General features: G+C 37.2%; 1 protein-coding gene and 1 non-coding gene across 2 annotated transcripts; one reads left to right on the top strand and one right to left on the bottom strand.

Moving 5' to 3' along the window:
* Positions 1-10,493: 10,493 nt before the first annotated feature.
* trnat-ugu (transfer RNA threonine (anticodon UGU)) lies at positions 10,494-10,566 on the top strand. The gene has a single exon. It is a non-coding gene; the product is annotated as a tRNA-Thr (tRNA).
* An 11,343-nt stretch (positions 10,567-21,909) lies between these two features.
* On the bottom strand, positions 21,910-23,014 carry LOC114459556 (trace amine-associated receptor 8a-like). The gene is made up of 2 exons (XM_028441762.1): positions 22,842-23,014; positions 21,910-22,720 (listed from the first exon to the last, which is right to left on the bottom strand). Exons 1-2 carry the CDS (start codon positions 23,012-23,014, stop codon positions 21,910-21,912), a joined length of 984 nt encoding a protein of 327 aa, XP_028297563.1.
* Positions 23,015-24,332: the final 1,318 nt, after the last annotated feature.

The raw sequence follows: 24,332 nt of genomic DNA, 5'->3' as shown, positions 1-24,332 counted from the left end.
TTCACAAGCACAATTGAAGATTTACACATGATACTTCATGATAAATACACACAGATGTAACCACATAAAAGTTACTGTTATTTGATGTGTTAAATATTCAGCATTTATAAATACATATTTAAGTTTTCAGTAAATCATTAACAAAGTATAAGCTTTCTATGTCAATGTGTAAGTAGACAAATGTGGTGGGGCTATGTCCTTATTTTATTTATATGTTTGTGTCAATTTTTAGGATTCTAATTATTTTTTTATGACACTTTACAGCAGTTGACAGACACTTGAGGGTAAAATCCGCTAGGTGGCAGTGTGACTGTGTGGTTACCGTGTTTTCCATGTGCACTGTGGAGGGAGGTTGAGTGATAGTCAGCTCTCTTTAACACTAAGAAAGAAAAAAAAGATCAAAACATGGGATTTTTGACGTGATGTCTGTCCAGTTTGTATGTGTTTGTAACACCACGGCCCAACTTGAAGGACCAGAGAGGAAGACAGAGGACGCTGAGAACAACTCTGTGCTTGGTTGAGAGTTTATTTTAACTGTCCATTGGTTCAGCAGGTCAAACAGGTTGTTAACCTGGACAAAGGAAGAAGAGGGAAAGTTAGAATCAAAGCATAATTAACAATTTTCTCATGCTGGGATTTTATATCTGCATTTAAATGAAAGAATCTAAATTTACTCTTATTTTTAGTTAACTTGATCCATTTTCCTGATTTAAACTAAATGCTTTTGTAATATTAAACAGTATGCTCAAATTATACTCACCTAATAAACCAATACACAACTAAAAATCAAACCTAAAATGTACTTAATTTATAAATAGTTATTATAAATCCTTAGTTTGAAATGTATTTAAACTTGGAAATACTTGTAATCTCAATTACATTTTCCTTAAATTGCATTTATTTATTTATTTAATGTATTTACTTACTTATTCATTGTTAATTTATTAATTAAATTGTAAACACATATTTTACTAAGTGTTAAGTATTAATATCCATCACTTTAAACCAACCATTATAATTTTCAATTTATGACATCACCTGGAACTTTTTCTTTATCTTTAACTAAAGACTTACTTTTGATCATTTGACTTTAGTTATTTAACCAAATAGTTCTTTTATTAACTTAAACACTACTCAAATCAAATATTCTACTAAGAAAGGATGACGTCTCACTGATCAGACCATTCCATCTGCTGCACAGTTAGTGCATTGCACACGCCTGCCTGTCAAACACGTGCTGACCTGTCTGTCAAACTCACGCCTACCCAGAGTATTTTATCCTAACGTACATTACCCAATGATTAACATACTGTAGCGTCCCACAGAACGCTGGAAAGGACGACAACCTTCTTTCTTGTTAGCCGCTTTATTCCCGTACAGAACTGCGGTTACTGTCGGCCGTAACCACGCCAAACACAACAAAAATGGGTCAAAGCTTATCAGGCTCCTCTCATTCATTCATCTCCCAGCTCTCTCACACACACACACACAGGGCTCACTTCCTCTCTCTCCCCCCCCGCCCCCTCGTTCACTCAGCCACTCACATCCCAGCTCCCCAAAAGGTGCATTCAAAGAACAAGCGATAATTGGAATCATCAACATTAACATTAGAACGACAACACTACAACTATAAAACATGCAGGGATGTTACAATACTGTCTCTGCTCCTCTCTCATACACTGCACTCTAATGTCAGCTGGATGGCTCTGCTCGCGCTGTGCGCCCTGCTGCTCTGAGGTGATGTCCTCTGCCCATTACGCAGCTGATCCAACCCCACCTGATGGTGCACCGCCCTTTTAAGGCCCTGCCCCATGCAACTAGACAGCCCAGCATAAGAAGATGTTTTTCTTTAAAAGAAAGAAAATAAGAAAGTAAATATTTTTAATACTTTTTTGGATGGTTTGGACTTCACAGTGTCTGATACTGTGTACTTGTCATGATAGCCTGGACTGTGGGAGGAGTCTCAGTGTGAAGGAGGAGCCGTCTGTCCACTCTGTGCTGAATTCTACCAACACGAGGACCTGTGGCTGTGGAGTTGACAATCGTTTCAGATTCTCAGTGCTTCAGTAGGACTTGGATTTCATGTCTCCTACACCAGTAAGATCTTTCCAACACTTGTGACTCAGAAACCCACTCCTAAAACGGATTTATTTTCAACATTTTTTTTGGACTGAGTTAAAGTTCTGCACAACAAAAAGGGACTAAAGCTACAGCGTATTTTTTTTTTTTTTTTTGGCCAGTTTTTATTTAATTTTTTTTGTTTTGGGGAATAAATTGTGGTATTGTTAATGCAAAAACGTGTGAAAATTGTTAAAATAATAATTTTGGTATAACAACCTAAGCAGTTTGTGTCTGTGCATTATTCTCTGTGTGAAGTCTTTCATTTTCTACAGCCAAAGACTCATTTGTTTATTTTTTTTAATTTTTTTATTTGTCTTTACCCCGAACCAGGACATCATTTAATGAAAGTGGTGATTCCAGACCTTTAGTTTAAATTTTCACAAAATTTGTTTAGAACCGGTTACACATACATGATAAAACACGTGAAAATTGTGGATATATTTGTGGATATTTTTGAGACAAAACTCTCCCATAGAATGGATGGAGCTTTTTTAGCTTGTGTTGGTTCAAACTGTTTTATAAATCACCATCAAAAAGACACTATTTTAATAAATAGTTTCTTTGTTCAATACCTCTGTGAACTGCAATTCTTTAAATTAATGTGTGTTCATTTCTACAATTTCAGTAATGTTATGTTAAATCTGGACGTTTTGCATCTTTTCACAAAATAGTAAAATATTTTAGTCATAAGTGTTTAGATTAAAAAGAATACTTGATGAGCCAACCCACCACTATCTATCTCTCATTTATTTGTATCTTGTTTTTGTGCAAAGCTTTACTCTGATAATATTAATATTTATTTATTTATTTATTTATTTATTTATTTATTTATTTATTTATTTATTTATTTATTTATTTATTTATTATTTATTTATTTATTTTTAACATGTCACTAAGATATTTAAATTGGCTTTTATTTACTTGTCTGTGTTCTTATATGTGTATGTGAAACCCTTTCATCAAAATTAAATAAAATGTCAAAAAAGTAATTTTGCTCATGTTTTCTCCTTCTATAAAGCCTCTTTGTGGATATATTGAAGACCACTATGCAAGTGTTAGAAATTATCCTGATAATAATAATATAACAATAATGTAAAAATCAATTACTTGTAAAAAAAAAAAACTGCATATAAGGGGGCACTATAAGAAAATCTGGCCTAGGGCACCAGAGAGGTTAGGGCCAGCACTGTAACCCACCATGGAGGAGCAGTGGGCTTCCTCTCTCCTTCCTCTCTGTAGATTCTTCTGAAAAGCACTTAAAGACTTACTTTTTTAACAAAGGGTCCGAGCCTCACCAACTCAGTCTGAGCTGCCATATTGATGGTATTTTCTTATATTTCAATGTGTCTTTGTGGTGATTGACAATAAACTGGACTGGGGGAGGAACACTGACTCCCTCTACAGGAAGGACCAAAGCCGCCTCTATTTTCTGAGATGGCTGAGGTCCTTCAACATCTGCAGGAAAATGTTGAGGATGTTTTATGAATCAGTGGTGGCGAGTGTGATCTTCTACGCTGTTGTTTGCTGGGGGAGCAGACTGAGGGTCGCAGATGCCAACAGATTCATCCACAGGGCCAGTGACAATGCGCATCCCTAATATATATATATATATATATATATATATGAGTGAATGTCTCAGACAATAGGACACTGTGTATAGTGTACAGGAACATCTGTGCAGAGTATGGGCTGGAAACCCTAAGGTCAAAGTGGGAAACACCTCCAAAGGTGGTAGAGAATGACCGAGCCAAGATCCTGTGGGACTTCCAGATACAGACGGACAGAATGGTAATGGAGAACCAACCAGACATTGTGGTGGTGGACAAAGAGCAGAGGAAAGCCGTTGTGGTCGACATAGCAATACCAAGCGACTTCAACATCAGGAAAAAGGAACACGAGAAACTAGAGAAATACCAGGGGCTCAGAGAAGAGTTGGAGAAAACCTGGAGGGTGAAGGCATCAGTGGTGCCCGTGGTCATTGGGGCACTCGGGGCAGTGACCCCCAAACTGGAGGAGTGGCTCCAGCAGATCCCAGGAAATACATCAGACATCTCGGTCCAGAAAAGTGTAGTTCTAGGAACAGCAAAGATACTGCGCAGAACCCTCAAGCTCCCAGGCCTCTGGTAGAGGACCTGAGCTTGGAGGAAATAAGAGAGACCGCCCGAACCTAATGTTTGTGCTGATTATTGTTAACTGACTGCAGAGTGTCAGTGGTTCAGTGAGGACAGGAACCAGTTTCCACTGAGGATCCAGTAACACTAACTGCTCTGATCATAACCAACTCCCCTTTGATTGTTAGAGCTTTTCATTTTAATCCAATTTCCTTTGCAGTGTGTTTCTGTTTGACCGTTTGTGTAGTACTTTGCACCTTCTACATTTCTTAGTTGAGTTTCTAGGTGTAATTTTGAGTTGTTTTTTTTTTCTACAAAGTATTGTCATTGTTTCCACTAATTTGGTTTATTGGTCCATTTGGTAAATTAATAACTACGTTGTTTGGTTTTTACACCATTCTAACTGGTCATGTTACTCCTACTTGACTCTGAGACCAAATGAGTCATTACAAGGTTAACATTTAATTGTTTGGTTCCCCGTATGTTGCACAGTTTGGTAGTTTGTTAAAATGAAGGTGTAAAAAGTCAAACAGGAGTATTATCTCCATGTCCTTTTTAGAGACAGGTACATTCATTGTACCGTACAATGCAAAATTGTGTTGAAATGAATGACCAAAGGAAACCCTACACATGATCATTTTAATTAACACACCCAGTTCAAACAAGAAAAAACATTACAGCAGACATCTGATCTCAACTGTCTGCATGCTTCAAACTGTAGGCTCAGTGTAAACTAAGAATAAACTAGAATATTAGCATTTCCTGAAGTTCAAGTGAGGATGCAGAGCTGAAACACACCCTATTTGACTACTGGACAAAAAAAAGAACACCATCCACCAATCAGGAGCCAGCAAAAGGAATGTCAGTGTGAATTTCATTGTGACATCATCACACACTCTGCTGATGACATCATCAGGAGCTGATCACACATCAAAGGACTCAGCAGCAGATTGAGTGTTCTTTAATGAGAGAGAATGTTCTAAGAGAGAGACACTATAACCTACAAACTCCTTGGACTCAGTGAATTTACTTTATCTCTGTCACTCTGACAACAGTTATATTTTTGATCTAATGATGGAAGTGCATCAGTTCAATGTAAAGAGTCTGGAACAACCATGCTTTGAATTTCTGAAGGATCGTCTCTGCCCAAAAAACTGCATTGGGCTGTGGCAGTTTACAAATGCCTGTTATTTTCCCATTTTGCTTCAACTGAAGAATGAGGCCTTTCACTTTATCTGTGAGAATTTTGAGGAGGTTTCACTCTGTGAAGAGTTTTTGCAGCTTGAGGAGCAGGAGCTGGCTGATATCCTGGGTCAGGATGACCTTACTGTGACCCAGGAGATCACAGTTTATCAAAGTGTTTTAAGGTGGATAAACCACATGCCTGAGGAACGACAGGGAGCCATTTCTACTCTGTTACCAAAGGTACGACTGGGGCTGATGGACAAAAGTTACATCACAGACAATGTGCTTAACAATGATGTGGTAAAAACAAACCCTGAGTCCCACCTCTTCGTCTCTGATACCCTTAAAGTCATGTCTCAACCTTCGTTACTCTGCTATGAGTCTGGGATCAACAACACCTTGTTTTGCCGTCGTTTGCCAAACGCCGTCTTACTGATGTTTAGAGTATATTCTAAGACCATAGAGGCCTTTGACTACAGAACTAACAGCTGGATCATAGTTCACACTCATCCTAGTCTGGAGAATCCCATGACTCACTTATTCCTCTACAGCACTGTCTTCCTTGGTAGATGCCTCTACATTGTGGGTGGTGGTTTAAGTTGGAAAAACCCCTCTAACAGAGTGTGGAGGTTTAACCTAGTCACACACACTTGGCAGGAGATGTCACCAATGCAGGAGTCACGGCGCTGTGTGAGTGTTACCGTGCTAAAGGGATGCATCTACGCTATGGGAGGCATCGGGAATCTTACCTCACACAGAACTGCTGAACGCTACCAGCCCAACATCAACCAGTGGACAATCATTGCATCAATGAATGAAGAGAGGAGAAACGCCAGCTGCACCACACTGAACAACAAGATTTACATATGTGGAGGACAGAGTAATAGAGCACTGAATACTGCTGAGTATTACAACCCAGACACCAACCAGTGGACACTGATCACTCCCATGGGAACACCTCGGTATAAACTTGGAGTCGTTGCATATATGGGCCACATTTTTGCAGTTGGAGGAAGCGATGGGTCCAGAGATCTGAGTTCTGCTGAGGCTTATGACCCAGTGACCAACACCTGGTACGATGTCCCTGAAATGGTCCACAGACACTGGAACTTTGACATTGCAGTGATGAACAAGAAGATCTTTGTTGTCTCTTGTAGAAGACAAAAAAGAATTGTTGAGTGCTATGACTAGACTACAAATACTTGGTCTGTGGTATTTTCTGGCCTGAACCACAGTGAGTATGATTGCGTGAAATGCTGTGTGATTTCTGGACTTCCCAACATGGCTGAGTACTGTTCACCTCATAAACCCATCATACCCAGGACACAGGTCTAAAAAAAGTCTAAAGAGCAAATGTTATTCTCCATGATCCTAACTGGGAGTGTAACCTGCTCTGACCAGGTCTGTGTGTATCAATAAAAGTGTTTAAAGACATTAGAAGAACTAATGTGTGAATAAATGGATCAGTTCATGTCTCAGCTCAGATGGGATGGTTTTAATCAGCCTGGATCAACCTGAGTTGGTGATGATTTATAAAAAAATACTACATTTTAGTGGTGACAACATATAACAGACGTGTAGATGTACTGAATTTAATTAGAATTAATGTCGTGGTTAGCAAGACAAGTATTCTAAAGGGTTAAAATAAGCAGAAATGAATGATTATTAGATTAAATTACTTGAAATCAAACTTCCTACAGCACAATAACAAGTGAAATATACTGAATATAAACAAATAATTCCTGTTAAAATTGTTTTTGCTTTTTTAATTTATGCAAATTAAAGCTTCGGAACAAGAATAAAACAACTAATCTAAGTAAAAAATGACTCAGCATTATTGAAAAATGATTAAGCTGTTTCTTGATACAAGTTGACTCATCTTGAAATAAACCTAAATCTATATTAAAACTAAAACCAAAACCTTAAAACCAGTTTTTGTTGTTAGAATAAACATCTTATCAGAATCACAACCAGGAGTATGAGTACCATCAACATTTATTAACAGTATGAACCGTACACCAGAAACAGTGGTTGCTGCACACTTTTTATGTCAAATTTAAGACAATTTAAGACTTTTTTTTAAAGCAAAACAAACAGCAATGAACAAAACACATAATATGCTGCTGTATAAAGTGCTGTGATTTGTCACGTGAAGAAGGCAAAAACAAAATGATCAAACATTTGTGCAACACTACAATGTAAAGTATTCAAACATGTCTCAGTTCAAGGTCCATTTAACATGTGAGACCTAAGGACACTGAGGGAAAACTTGTGACGTAGCTAGCCAAGTCAGGCACAAAACAACTTATTCAAAGGCATTGCAAACAAAAACAAACACAACAGACCTGACAAAATGCTGCTTGACATTCACCTATTTTTCAACCAATGATTTCCAGAAACAGGAAAACGAAAAAACCAAATACAGATAAAAACGGTGTATTTCTGATTGGTTTTAAAATAATCCAAATAACAATGGAAACATTATTTATTGTTTAGTTTGTTTGTCTTTTTTAGTTGACGACAGTTGCAAACACTGCAGCTTCTCTGTGAACTTGTAATAGAGAATAAGAACGCTACGTCAACTGTATAAACTATGGAAGTATATCTGTACCATAATTCAATTTAAAATCCATTAACAGAAATGCTTTTTCATTTTCAGAATATAATTGCATTTTTAACTCATAAATAAAATGAATAATAAATAATACATTTTCATTTTCTTCTTCCCTTAAACATGACGCTCTGGTGGGAGGAGTCAATGCAGACTGGAGAAGAACTACAAACGGTTTAAAATCAGATGATTTCAGGTCAAAATAATGTGAGCAGCTGATTTTCTGAGGGTGCACAGATCCTAGATGACTAAGATAGTTTATAAATGTGATGACTGGACTACAATAGAGTTACACATAAGTAGTTTGATATTTGCAACCACTGTTTATTTGTCAAAGGTCACAGATTAATTCAATGAAACTTTATTTATACAGGGACAATTCCAACAATAGTCACCTCGTAGCGTGAGATAACAGGCAACACATTGTGTGATCATTGGTTTCTAAGAAGGGTTTACAGATGAAAAGCTCTATTATAGCTAAGTGTGTGCTAATATGCTAATTATTGTAATATACAGGCGACCGTGGCTCAGGTGGTAGAGGGTCGTCTTCTGATCGAGAGGTTGGGGGTTCGATCCCAGTACCTGACTATGTGTCGAAGTGTTCTTGGGCAAGACACTGAACCCTAAGTTGCTCCCAGTGGTCGACTAGTGCCTTGCATGGCAGTCCTGTCCCACTGGTGTGTGAATGTGAGAGTGATTGGGTGAATGAGCTGATGTGTAAAGCGCTTTGAGACTGCTTCAGTGTGGGGATAAAGTTCTATATCAAATCAAGTCCATTTTGTCCATTTATACAGTTTTTAATAGCAGACATGATATTTACAGTAATAATATATTGTGTTTCTGGGTGTGTAAAGGTTACAGATATGTTCCAGTGAGTCATTATTATTTTGATATTAATTTGAAAATATATATATATATATAACTAATATTTCATCCCAAGGTTCCTTTATCAATGCATATATGGTAAACAATACCAAAAGTCCATATATTAATAACAATAAAACTTAATAAATCTCCCCCAAGTGACCAAACTATAACACTGCATTTTTATTTTTTCCATTCATTATTAAATAATGATGACATGTATGGTGACCATACGTCTAGTTTTAGACATGTCCTCTTTTGTTTTCACATGGTGTCAGGGCTGTGTGGGGATATTTTACAAATTTCTGGGTTTTCCAGGGACTTTGAACGCATCTCAAGGCATGCGTTAATTTAAAAGATGTACCTCCACAAAAATGTGTTCTATCTGTCACCTGCAGTCACAGATTTTTTATGATATAGATATAGAATCAACTGCACTTTGTAAAAAAGACAAACAAACAAAATGATATAATGTGTTACCATTGTTATTTTGATTTCAAAAACAATCAGAAATACACTATTTTTTTTGTATTTGTTTTTTTTTTTTTTTTCCTGTTTCTGGTTTTTCTGTTTTCCTGATTCTGGTTTTAAATTAATTAAAAAATTACAGGAAAAAAGTGCCACTAAAGTAGATGTTTTACGTAATAACATGCTCCATAGTTAATTATTAGTTATGTTTGCTGTGTCAGCATGTCTTTCATGTAATGTAAGGAAGTGACTTTAATTCAATTTGTTGAAAATTATTTCCTAGACAAACAAATGCAGTTATTCTGCATCATGCAGTGATAGACACAACAAACACATATACAGCTGTTATGTTACTGCACAATATCATATAAGTTAGCTGTTAGCATAATAGCTTTATATTGTAACAGCTCTGCTGTTTGTTGGATGTGTCCGTTGTAGATGTTCCTAATTCCTACAGCGTTGGCAGTCAGTGAAGGCAACTTGAGGATGCGTAGTGGAGATGTGTGTTTACAGTCTATGGTGTAGAGAGTTTGTGTCAGAAGTTAACTTTGGATTCATCTTTGTAATTTACCTTTCCATGTTTTATTTGGTGTGGTCACAGCAAACAGTGACTCAGGAATTTTCATGCAGTGAAAACTCCTGAGTCATGATGGTGAACAGCTAGGCAGGCAGTATTGGTTTCACGTTTATGGTGAAGTGCTACGAAGTGTCACAATGTGTGTGTGCACTCTGTGCATCTGTTGCACGGTGTATATTCTGTTTGCTTTGAAGAAGTAATCCCACTAAGTAATCCCCATTTTTAATAAAAATACTGGTAATCTGATTACATGTTTTTAAATGTACTGTAACAGATTATAGTTACATTATTTTTGTATCCAGATTACATAACGCTGTTACTAGTAATCCATTACTCCCCAAGCCTGTGTGTGTGTGTGTGTGTGTGTGTGTGTGTGTGTGTGTGTGTGTGTGTGTGTGTGTGTGTGTGTGTGTGTGTGTGTGTGTGTGTACGTGTCTGTGTGTGTGTGTGGCTTCAAACTCTCTATGAGTGGCTCTGATTGGCTGCAACCGCACACACACACACACACACACACACACACACACACACACACACACACACACACACACACACAGAGGGCCTCATAGCTCAGAGGTTAGAGTACTGGTCTTGTAAACCAGTGGTCGTGAGTTCAATTCTCACTGAGGCCTTCACTCACTCAGTTGAATTATGAGGAGAATTGTAGGAAAAACATTTTGGGAAAAAGAAAATCCTGTTGATGGAAATCAGAAAAGATCAATGTTATTGATTTAATCTAATTCTATATAATAAATAAATAAATAAATGGTCCTAAATCAAACAATAAATAAACTACACATATAACACAGGACAAGTCAACAACAGCTGTGTTGCCAGGCTGGGTTTAGAGTTTTTGAAGGAGATGATGTAGATACATTTATGACAGTTTATGGTAGAATTAGAATATAATAACAGCTCTATCTGGATGGCTCTGTGACAGCTACACATTGTTGAGAGGAAAAAATAAATAAACAGGAGACAGAAGGGTCTCATTCATGGACTTATTAAAACGTTTATTTAGTCACTTTAAAGTATTTAAAAAGCTAAATGAGCCTCTGTTTAGATAGTTTTAGTAGCACAGGCTACATACCTGAGCTAACGTCAGTAAACTCTACTAAACTTACATTATTAGTTTCATGCTTAAAGATGTTAATTTACAGGTTCTCTGTCTGAAAACAGCTGCTGGTTTAAGAGTAAATTAGTGCAGAAAACAACCTTTTGGTCTGTGAAACCATTAAATATTAAGAATCAATCATTTCATTAAAGCAGATGATATTATCAGTTAAACATCTTGTAATAAGTGCAGGTAAATGTAGTATCTATATAGAGCCAGGAGGTGGTGGTAGAGCTACAGTATAGATGTGCTGTTCCACAGGTTGGACCATGTGAATAGATTGTAAACTTTCCATGTGACCAGCAGTGATTAGAACTCAGTGAAGGAGAACCAGCAGAACAACAAGGATGCTTTAAAAGCACAGAGTCAGTTAAACTCAGACACAGAGTAGCTCATCTGGGACTGGACTGGGACTGGGACCATTACTGGAGGACTGGGACCATTCCTGGAGGACTGGGACCATTCCTGGAGGACTGGGACCATTCCTGGAGGACTGGTCTGATGTCACCTGGAAAGTGATGGAGTGTGTGAGGCTGTGAGGGCTTGAAGCACTAGAAATAAAAAGTGTTATTTCTGTGTCCAGTAAATACATTTTGTTAGTTTTGTTTTGTTCTCAGAGGAAAAAACTTCATGGTTCACTGTTCAGTTACTGTTTATTTTATGCATTAAACAGTGTCATAAATGTATTTACCTCCCTATAGGCTACATGATGGAGCCACTGCACTACTGATACTACTGGAATCATTTACAATCTCATTCTTATTTTTTTTTCCCAAACTACATTTTAGTCGAGTCGTAAAAAGTTACTCAGAAATAATAAACAAATTTACACAAATCAAAAAAGAAACAAACTACAAAGCAAAGCCACTCACTGTCACATTAGCATGTGAAGCACAATACAACAACTTAACTATACACAATGTATCTATAATGACATATCTACAAATATAAACATATATACACACATATATTTACACACACATTAAACCTGTTCTTTCTTGGTTTCTTTTAAAACGCTAAAAACTTAGACATATCTCAATATAAACTGTCAATATAACCTGTATAACATAGGAGCAACAAAGACACAAAAAGTCATTTTACCTTTAACTGTAACAACAGATGAATTATATGGTATTTGTCCAAATGTTTCACTATGTTACAATGTTTTTGTTACTTATTCACTCGTTTCACGTGGCTTTTAAAACGTCTCCAGCTGGTTTACCAGGAGAGTCTTGACATACATCACAATGCAATGAACTCTGGGTAATTTCCTTACAATACGTCTGTGGAGATGAAACTTACTGAAAAGGAACAAGAAGGGCTGAAAAAGTCAGTGGAAGTTCCCTCACACACTTGATGATGTTCTAATAGGAACAGCCCATCAGCCTTGAATCTCTACTTAATTATGCTTTCAAAAAATATATAGAATGTGAATTAAAACTCAATTTGTCTGATTATTTGATAATTAATTTTGAATAATTAATGCATTTATCTATGCATTTGATATGATTTACCATCTGGTTTTTTAATAAATGAAGCAGGTGATAAACTATAGATGAAGTTAGTGTACTGGTCATGTCCTACATTTTTCAAGCATCATAAAAGAAAAATCATGGTTTTATTTTTATTTTCTTAACATTAAAGATCTTGTTTTCATCCGTTCTAGTTTTCTTATAAGTGATGTTAACATCTACCTAATAAATCATAAATGGTCTCTTTGTCTGTGTGTGTGTGTGTGTGTGTGTGTGTGTGTGTGTGCGTGTGTGTGTGTGTGTGTGTGTGTGTGGCGTCTGTTCGATCTGAAACTTTATCAAAGCTTGTACACACGCTAAGTGTGTGCATCTGTAATTTTGGAGTAATTTGGTTTTGCAAAACGTTCATTTTAGTTTTTCCCTCTTGGTATTGAGCGCGGTATGGAGCGTGCTACTTCCTGTTCCAGGTTCATGACGTCACTGTGTCACAGTTTGTCTCTCGTGTGAGAGTGCTGGTGTCACAGTCTGTGTTTTCTGATGTGTGTGTGTGTGTGAGACTGCTCCCACTGAGGAGTGATAATAAGAATACAACAGTTTATTAATGTAAAGTTACATTAGGTTTACTGTTATTTATTACAATGTATATTATAATCATGTTTTTTTGGAAAATAATTTATCTCTTTTCATATTGACTTTTATTATAATCATGTTTTTGGAGAATAAACTATATTTGTATTGACATTACTGCATCAGACACTATTACTTACTCAAGTTATTGACTGAGATTGTCTCTCAGATTGTCAGACTGAACTTGTCATGGGAAATTAGTGAAAGGAAGAATAAATTCTAAAAAGGATTTTCCCAAGAAAAGGAGCCATTCATCATTAGCTTTGACACACACACACACACACACACACACACACACACACACACACACACACACACACACACACACACACACACACACACACACACACACACACACACACACACACACAATAATCACCCCGCACTAACAAATGTTAAATAAATATTTATATTTGTATGAATTTATGTCTTTTATCAGATTCTACCTAAACCACCGCTTTGGTACAAACTTTATTTATTAATTCATCATACACATGTCCTATGGGATTAAACCAGTGAAATCACACACACTATTTTACTTTGTACCCACAAATATTCTCCTTCATAACACTACAGAGTTTGTAGACATTTTTTGTAAATCCAACCTTCAAACACATATTCTCATTTGTCCATAATTGACAACTCTACTTAAACTCCCACATGAATACATACTTCTGACAGACACTGTACTCATCAAATCAATTCAATGAATCATAAACAATAAGCACTTTATTAATAGAAAGCTGTATTATTGATATGAAATATGTGATTACAAATTGTAAATTGCTTTTATGAGGTTTGAAGAATATTACAAGTTTTAAAAAAAAATTTTTTTTCAAAAAAGGTTACACTTTTTTTTCACATTTTTTTTTTGCTATGAGGGGACCTGGGAGTTTTTAATTTTTCAAAGTGGGGTTCAGCAGAAAACGTTTATAACCACTGCATCCAATAATACACTGGATTGGGAGAGTTACAAAAAAAAAAAAAAATCAGTACAATTACAAGTAACCTGTTAAAAAATGGAATCAATAACTTACTTTATCACTATGTTATGTGATAGAGTAAGTGATTAATTTTGGATGACTTCAATACCAAACATGCAAATAATTACACAAAAGGATTCTTATTATTTGATTATTACTATTCTCCTTAAGCACTTTTTTAGGCGTATGCAGTTATGCACGTGTTCTCTGGTCCAGGTTCCTGACACGCCCACCGTACGGAAATCAACCAAAAGTACGTAATCTGTGAATGAAAGAGGTCTGAAGCAAAGGAGGCGGGGCCATGATGTCATTATTTTTGGGGATGTCTGGAAATCACTGAACATGGAGTTTTCCCAACGCTTGTAAATGTCATTGAAATCAGTGAAAATTATGAAGTGCACTTTTAATTTGAAAGGCCTTCGTTGATAAACAATGTAACAGGTTGATTTGATCAGATTATTGATCAGATTACTACAGGGTGAGGATTGGACACATTTTTCTGTCTGAGCCACAGTTAAAATCTCTGTTTTTCTCCTCATATTAACGCCAGATTAACGTTTGCTTGTGTGGAAAGTCTGATTTTATTTACTTCTTACATTCATACATTCCATTTCCATTTCCATTTTGGGCCGTCGGTCCCCGTCAGGGGCTTGTCCCCCCCCCCCAGGGTCCCACACCACGCAGCTCCTCTGGTGCCTCTCCATGTTGGTAACCAACAACTCCCTCTGGCACCCTGGGCACACAGAAGTCCTCCCTCTCGCTCTCATTCCACCAACGCTTTGGCCTTTACACCCCCATCCTCCCCTTCACCCACCTCCACTCCACCCCCCACTCAAAGGCCATTTACTCTGCATCTTCTTCTATGTCTCGCATAGTTTCCATAAATTATCCACATTGTCTCCTCCCATCCACCACCCTCTCATCCCCCGTACATGTCCGTTCATGAATCACTCTCTCACCTTCTGTTTCCACACTCATTCCACACATCCTACACTCATATCTCACTCTCTCCTCAGCCACTTAATGCATATTCTTCTGATGATTGGTCAGGCCTGCCTTACTCCAGCAGACCTTCCCACACCCCTCATACCTACACACTAAGTCAATCACTCTCCTTTCATTCTAAGTTCACTGTCACTCACACATACTCAGGTCCTTTCTGACACTCTCAGCTCTAGGTTTCCCTCTGTCACCAGTCAATAATAAATTACATTTACATCATAAGCCCATAAGTAAGGAAAATATTATAAATGGTTGGGATTAATTTTAATTCTAAATGTTTCAAATGTTTGATATTATTTCCTGGTCATTGATTAGTTTTCAGACTCTTAGTGATTAATGGTTTGGTTGATTCATTTGCACTGTTTATTTTCAAAAGGAGAAGGTTCTGCACTTTAAAGTTCATTTCTCCTCACATTCCTGATTAAATTAGGTTTTCATTTTGTCTCATCTATATTTCCATTGCAGTTCTCTGCAGAAAACCATCTTACTGAGTGGAGATGAAATTGTTGTAAATGAACAGTCACTATTTTTGATTTATTTTTTGCTGTTGTGCTTGAGGGTAACATAGTTGTGGAGTTTCCCACACTGGCTGAAGGGTATGTCGTGCTTTTCAGACTAATTTATGCACTGCACCTGAGTTACCATAAAAACTTGACCAATACTTGTGACTTCATCCAAAAGTCTTGATGGTCCTGGAAGATGGAAAGTTAAGACCTAGAGTGTTGAGCCTCAAAAATGACCTTTTGTCAATTGAGTAACTGTGATTTCACTTTAAATCATGAAAGGATAATACACTTGGTTGTACCACACTTACATGCGTGTTTAACATGTTGTTCAACTTGAAGTTGAAATTGTTCCTATTTTAGACCTGTTTGTGGAGTTTACACATGGAAAGAAAGGCCAACCTTTTGCTACATTTATACAGAAGTTGCTACATATTTTATATTTAAATGTTCATGTGTCATTTGGACTGTTGATGACCAGAATTCAGTTTCTTGTGTCACTGAACTATTTTTTAATTTTTGTTTCATGTATTTCTCTGAAATCACTGAACTTTTGTTTGGTTGTTTAAAGGGATCCTCCACTGTTTTTACAAATGTGGCCTAAAACCTTTGAAATGTCCTCATTAGAAGAACTATGTCTGACAAAACGCATTATTTTGCACCATATTTGTTTTATTAACTTTTTTTAAGTTTACCATTTTTGAGTCTGTACGGTGCCATGTTGAAATGACGTCATTAATGACACAAATCACTAACTGTGGACTGTCTGACATCAAACAGCTTCAGGAGAACAACACTGTAGATATGAAAAATCATCTATCACAGATTTTTATTTTTTTTACATGCGGACAGACTTTTTTCTCATCCATCAATAATAATTTGAGGTACAACTCTTTAAAATACACCAAAAGGTAAAATTCAGCTTTTAAAACAAGCAAAACTTCAGAAATAAATGAATAAAAAGGCCTAAATTCAAGGTTAATGTTAGACGAGACACAGGAAAGAGTTTAGACGAGCCTGCAGACACTAACAATGTATAACAATGTAAAATATAGGAACGTACAGCTGTAGTAGGTGAGGTTGAGTACATAGTGGCATAGTTTATCACACTAGTGGATGCAGTAATAAAAATCACCACTAGATGTCTCAGCCTGTAAAATGCCTTTTTGTACATAGTTTGCAAATAGTTTGTATACAAGTATTTTTGTACAGCTTTTGCATATTGTTTTTGCATATTATAAATGTAGCTTATGAATAGATTTTTTGTTGCAATGTGGTTATTAAAATTTGATGTAAATTTTTGGACCTATAATATTGTAATGCTTTTATTATGTATTCACTGGATTTTTTTTATTTGTGGTAAAGATATTGATGTTATATTTGATTTTTATTTATTCTCATTTTTAAACATCTATATTTTGTAACATGTTGTGTTATACATTAAAGACAATGAACAGATCAATTAAATTTTTTTGGTTAGGTATATCTCCTTTGGTGGAGAGGGGCGGCGCCAAAGAAGGTTATTGCGAGGCTCCTGCTAGGTTATTGCTTTGTTAATGCCTTTCCTAGGTTAATGCTAATGCTACATCTATCTATAAATACAAGGAATACTGCGTTTCAGGGACAGACAGAGCTGAGACTTTCAACATGGCTGCTGCTTGGTTCAAGGGTGTGCAACAATGGATTTGTTTGTATTGCAATGGCACAGTTCATAAATTATTTCTTAAATACAGCTTTGCTGATTAACTCAATGTTAAGAAAATTGTAGACGATGTCACAGGTTTTCTCAAATAAAGCAAGTTCCTTTACTGATGATGATGTCATAGCTTCTCTCAGAGTCCCAAGCCCAGATAAAGGAGGATGGTTGGACGTTTTCGCTAGCAATTCCACCCCACATAACAGTCTTTTAATTAAATCTGATATTTTAACAATTTTCAATATAGGACTAAATGTATTTATGTAATGTGGGTCTAAAGCATCAAAGTCATGAAATAATTAGATAACAAACAGTGAGGTCTTTGACCTGCGTTTTGTGCGATAACACGCGTTAATAAATTGGTGATATACAAATAAAAATTGATTGATTAGTGAAGTTATTTTTAGATTTAATGGCTTCTTTCAATGGCAAAATAAAGAAAATAAAAATCAAGAATCAAGAGGAGAAAGTTCATTTTTAGTTCTAACTTTGTCTCTCTCTCTCTGCAGATGTATGCTAGCCTATATTACAGTGCTAAATATATACATACATCTTATGGCCACTGCACTTGTTAATGTTAATGATAGGTTCATGCTAATGGTAAGTTATTGTTAGCTAATGTTAATGCTAGGTAAATGCTATTGATAGGTTAAAGCTAATGCTAGGTTAATGCTATTGTTAGGCTAACGTTAATGCTAGGCTAACGCTAATGTTAGCCCAATGCTAGGCTATTTCTAATGCTATGGTCCTTGAGCCTTGGCTCCTTGGGGCTTTCTCGGTGTGTGTGTGTGGGGGTAGTGGCTGCTTCTGGACCTAAGATCTCTAGGGCGTCAGGAGGGGCTGCTCGCTCATGAGGGGGGTGGCCTGGAGCTTGGCTCCCATTGTTGCTGCTGGCCTGGCTGCACCTTCGAGCCCAGGGCGGAGCCTGGGTTCGCAGAAGCAGTTCTTCCAAAAACATTGGTCATACATGCACTGGCCTAGGGCCGTGGGATAAACTCGTACTGGGTTTAATCTTAGACACGTTGGTCCCAAATACCTGTTGTAGGTAAAACCACTCACTCCGAAGCTGGGTGCAGTGTCACCACCTTACTGTTCTCAACACTTGTCATCAGACTGGCTGAACCAATTACACATCACAATAAACACAATATGCACAACTATAGCGTCACATTTCACTCTCAATTTAATTTTCCTACCCTAATCCCTCTTCCCTGTTCCCTTCCCCCTCACCTATGTGTAACACTGCCTTCTCTTTTTATATCCTCCCTTAGATAAAGTATTTCTTACCCTTCCTTAGGGAGGGCTGATAAGAGTCACAATTATAAATAAAAATAAATTAATCTATCTATAAAAGCAAAAAAGGTCTGTGTGTGTGAGCGCGTGTGTGTGTGGAGCGAATATCCCCCCTTAGTCAACCTGTTCCAAGTACCCCAAGTATGTACATTCGTTATTTTGGAGTAATTTGGTGTTGCAAAACGTTCAAACGTTTATTTTAAGATTACGAACCTCTCAGTAATGAGCGCGGTATTGAGCGCGCTACTTCCGGTTCCAGGTTCATAACGTCACTGTGTCGCAGCTTGTTTGGGTTGAAAGAAGAAAAAAAAAGTTAAATATTAATAATTTTTCTACCGCTAAAAGTCATTTAAGTTAATATTTCATGGTTATTTAATATTATTCTTGTGATTCCAAACTTCCTTTAAATCGCGGGTCACGGACGTCACTTCCTCTTCCGTCTCCATGACTGTGGGCAGCGGCTTTGCTGACGGCCGTTAGCCAACCATATCACAAACATTCTGCTTCTTCAGACAAAGGAATGTAACGTTTTTGTGAGCGGAAGGGTCCACAACACGGCTCCACTATGATTATTGTTTGTTCTGTGCAAGGGTGAGTGTTTCTTCTTTCATTATTCTATGTGTTAAGATGCTAGCAGCTACAATGTAAACACACACACATGGCTGATGCGCGTGCGTGCACTACACCAGGATATACATGCTGAACTTGTGACTTTGGTGTTGCAAAACATTTATTTTTTGTGGTACTTCCTTGTCTCTTTTTTTTTTTTTTTTTTTTTCTCAACAACCTGTGACGAATTACATGCATGACGTGCGTGTGTGAGAGATAACGCACGGGTTGGAGGTAGACAGGCACATACACCATGCACACACACACACACACACACACACACACACACACACACACACACACACACACACACACACACACACACACACAGTATTTATAATAAAAATATACTAAATGAGTAAAAGAAAACAAAAACCTACACAATATTCATACAAAAAGTACACAAAACAAGAACAGAAATGCACAAAAATATACAAAACGGCTCCAAAAACACACAAAATAATGCAAAAAAACATACATTACAGAAAAATACACCAAACAACAAATATGAAAATCACTCAAAATACACAAAAATAAATATTTATACACAAAATGACAACAGAAATGCATAAAACTACACCAAAAAAAATACAAAAATACAAAAAATGTACCGGGCACGACACGGCAACAAAAAACTATAATTACAGAAAAAATGTGCAAAAAGACAGATACAAAAATACACATGACTCCAAAAAACATACATTACAGAAAAGTACACCAAACAAAAAAAATATATAAAAATGAGTGAAAAAAACAAACACATTTATCATGTTCATGTCCCATAGAATTAAACCAGGCAAATCTCACACACACTATTTTACTTTGCACCTGCAAATATACTCCTTTATAACACTACAGAGTACAGAGTATGTACACCTCTTTGTACATCCAACCTTCAAAACACATACTCATTTGTCCATAATTGACAACTCTACTTAAACTCCTCCCACTATGTGAATGCATACTTCCGACGGGCACTGCACTAGTTCATTTATTTGCGATTTTAAAAAAAGACCATTGACAGCATGTGCAGATAAGGCAAAAAAAGAGCAACTGTTCCATGAATGTCTGGTCCACAAACCATAGCCTTCCAACATTATGGCCCACAGCAAGATGTAGTTGAATATCCCTGCACTACATACTACACACCAGTGTGCTGTCTACTCACACACTCAATAAGGCTAACTGAGTTCATACATATTTAATTATGAATTATTATTTTTTTATTTCAAAGCATTGCTTTCCTTTCTTTCTATTTCTTCTTATTGTCAGTTACAACTCCACACAGGTGTCTTTTTTTTTCATTGTCAATGATTATAAATTTTCCTCATTGTGGGAATAATTATTTTATAGTTTATAGTCTGTACTGTACAGACTTTATTGAGTTTAAATCCCCCTCCACCAAAAAAACTAATGTTTTTACTGGTGGTTTATACTGAGATAAATAAAACTGTTGTGAAATGTTTAATCATATTGTGTTATTCTGTTCATCTGTACATTTCACTGCAAGTCAATACATTAATGAACAGTTGTGTGATGTGGTGTTTTCACACAAATGAGGACACAAGTCACTTTTATTTCACAGTTATAGTTTTTATTTCATAAATCTTTAAAAGTAACACTGTAAACAACAGGTAAAATGTGATCTGATCATATTTGATAGTCCACTGCTTCACTTCATTGTTTCTAATAAGCAATTGCCGCCTAATTTTAACTGACTTAACACTTTGTGTTTTATTCATATATGAAACATGTTTGTTTCATCATTTCTATCATTTGTTGAACTCTACAGAAATCAACCTGCATTGCATGTGATTGATGCACATTTGTCTCCACATCAGCAACTTCTGATTGTACTTCAGATCAGTTTTACATAAAAATATCAATAAGTTATTTTTTTTCAGGTTAGTTCACTCCACCATGCTTTCACAGTCATGACAAATTTCTAAACATAAACAAAATAAGTAAATTGTTATAAGATTTACAGTATGTTGGCCTCACTGGAGCCAGACTTCAGTATCTGAAGAGAAAAAAACACATTTCACACATTTCCTGAACCAGGGATACAGAAACACATAGATCACAGGGTTAAGCAGAGAGTTGAAGTAAAACAGACAGATAACAAAAATGTAAACCTTAAACCTTGTTGTAAGTAATAGAAAGTAAAATATAGTTAAACACAATAGAAACACAACAACCACTACACCCAGAGCTCTAGCAGCTTTCAGCTCTGACCTGTTAACCTTCAGTGAACTCTGAAGTGTCACCACTGTAACATGAGAGCGCATGGCCTGTGCCTGAGACACAGCCACCATAAACACTCTCACATACAGGACCAATATGATGCTGACTGGAATGAAGAAAGTGAAAATTAAATCAATAACTTCACCATGAATGTTTGTGTGATTAATGCACATTAGTTTCCTCTGAAACAATATCATGCCACTGTAAAATATCCCCAAGTTGGTTTTAACTTTATAAATTATGAACAGTTTTGACTTCATAAAATCAAATACAATGTGTGAAATCATTTTCTAGAAACAACACATCAGCAGGTGTTTTCTTTTCATTCATGGCTAAAGTAAACAGAACTCTAAAAACATTCATCACACATCACCACAGTTTTACAGTGACTGTATTAAATCCCAGCAGCACATTGTCCCTGACTTTTCCTCTTTACAGTATGTTGGCCTCACTGGAGCCAGATTTCAGAATCTGAAGAGAAAAAACACATTTCACACATTTCCTGAACCAGGGATACAGAAACACATAGATCACAGGGTTAAGCAGAGAGTTGAAGAAAAACAGACCTAAAACAAAAATAAAAGATGATGCACTTTTGACTCCAAACCCTGTTTTAAGTAAAACAATGTAATATGGAGTTAAACACATTAGAAACACAACAACCACTACACCCAGAGCTCTAGCAGCTTTCAGCTCTGACCTGTTAACCTTCAGTGAACTCTGAAGTGTCACCACTGTAACATGAGAGCGCATGGCCTGGGCCTGAGACACAGCCACCATAAACACTCTCACATACAGGACCACTATGATGCTGACTGGAATGATGAAACTGAAAATTAGATCCATAACTCCAGCATGAGGAGGGAAATAAACTGTACATTCTCCAGCACAGGAATCAAACCCACCTGGATGTTCAATATTATCTTTGAACATCACAGTATGATAGACAGTAGAACCAACCCAACATAGGACAATGCATATATTTGCTCTGTTTTTAGTGACTTTAGTTTGATAGTGCATTGGATCACAAACAGCCACATAACGATCAACTGATATCAACACAACAGTTCCTATTGAAGCAGCGGTGGCAACAGAACCTAAAACAGAATGGAAAATACACCAGCCTGCACCTAAAAACCAGCATCCATTGATAAGGAAAGTCATAAAAACCCAGACAAACCCAACAGAGAAATCTGACACAGCCAGAGAGAGGAGGAGGAAGTTGGTGGGAGTGTGCAGCTTCCTGGAGGAGTTAGAGAGAAACACACTGATATCATTATATGATACAACAATTATCATCAAAGCAGAAAACAGCAGGAGTCTAACAACATAACAAGTCATAAAACAACAGAACATGTCAATACCTGAAGTGTGAGATGGAGATGATGACCAGCAGGTTGAGAGTCACAGTGAGCACAGAGATGGAGGACAGGATGATGTGAAGGAGCACAGACACTGAGTGAGAACGCACGATCCTCCTGCATGAAGAGCTTCCCAGGTGTGGATAGCAGAGCTCAGCTTCATCAGGTGTGCTCATAGTGAGGAGAAGAAGATGTTCTGACTCAGCCTCTCTGATGAACAACTGATATATTATTCCTGCTCCAACACAGGGATGTGGAGGCTGGACCTGAGGACTGGACCTCCCTCAGAGACCTCCTGCTCTACACATTACGTAATGCTGAAATAACTTTATTTAAATTAGCTCCCTGTGGAAGCATCAGATGCATCACTTTAACTGTGTTCTCCAAACATGTGGAGCAGACATTTTTTTTTTTTGATTTATTGAAAACTATAACATCTGAACATTGGTTTCCTTCTAAAAAAAATAAATAAATAACAACAACATTTGATGGCAACTTTATTATTTTGCTATCTGGCTCACAGTTGAATGTTTTGCTGACTGTGTTTTGTATCTCCTCCCCCCGTCAGTCACACAGACGTAACTTCCTCCTCCTACCGACACGCAGAGATGACCCGTTTGGCCCGGTTAGTTGATGGTTTTATCTCATGATCGCAACATTATCAACAACCTACTCAGGTGAATGGCACTGGGCGTTTGGATTTGAAATAACGTAATATTACGTGAATGGCACTGGAAGATTTAATGCTCGGTAAATGTTATTGCTAGGTTTAAGCTAATGCTGGGCTAATGCTATTGTTTGGCTAATGCTAATGCAAGGTTCTTGTTAACGCTAGGCTAATGCTACTTCGCCTAGTAGCGACTGTCAGTTGGTTTCACACAGGAGGTGTGGCCTGGGGCTCCTTGGCTCCTGATGTTGCTGCCGGCCTGGCTGCACCTTCGAGTCCAGGGCGGAGCCTGGGTTCACAGAGGCGGTTCTTGCACAAACATTGGTCATGGATGCACTGGCCTTGGGCAGTGGGATAAACTCGTACTGGGCTAAACTGGAGACACGTTGATTCCAAATACCAGTTTTAGGGATAACCACTCACCCCTTCCCTCTGTTCACAGCCACCACCAATATACTTAAGCTGAGTGATGTGTCACCACCTTACATTTCTCCACATTTGTCACCAGACTGGCTAAACTGATTACACAACACAATTAGCACAATACGCACAACTATAGCATCACATCTCACTCTCACCTTAAAACAGTCGACTCTTCCCCACCCCTTACATTTCCTACCCTTACTCCCTCTTCCCTGTTCCTTTTCCCCTCACCAAGGTGTAACATGCCCTCACTTTTTAGATTCTCCCTTTAATATTTCTTACCCTTCCTTAGGGAGTGTTGCTGATGGTCACATTTAAGCAATAAAATGAACTAACATATCTATAAAGCAAGGAATCTGTATGAGTGTCTGTGGCTCAAATATCTCTGCAGTTCAGGGAGAGAC

This window comes from Gouania willdenowi, unplaced genomic scaffold (assembly GCF_900634775.1).
Source record: "Gouania willdenowi unplaced genomic scaffold, fGouWil2.1 scaffold_32_arrow_ctg1, whole genome shotgun sequence".
In the NCBI taxonomy this organism is placed as follows: domain Eukaryota; kingdom Metazoa; phylum Chordata; class Actinopteri; order Blenniiformes; family Gobiesocidae; genus Gouania; species Gouania willdenowi.
The sequence above is the reverse complement of the archived record's forward strand: the minus strand, read 5'-3'. Positions and strand labels throughout refer to the sequence as shown.

Bases quoted from the DNA above. Each gene is read 5' to 3' on its own strand.
- LOC114459556 (XM_028441762.1), bottom strand. From the start codon at position 23,014: ATGAGCACACCTGATGAAGCTGAGCTCTGCTATCCACACCTGGGAAGC. The intron at 22,721-22,841 runs GTATTGACATGT...TAACTCCTCCAG, and splicing joins ATCTCCATCTCACACTTCAG to GAAGCTGCACACTCCCACCA.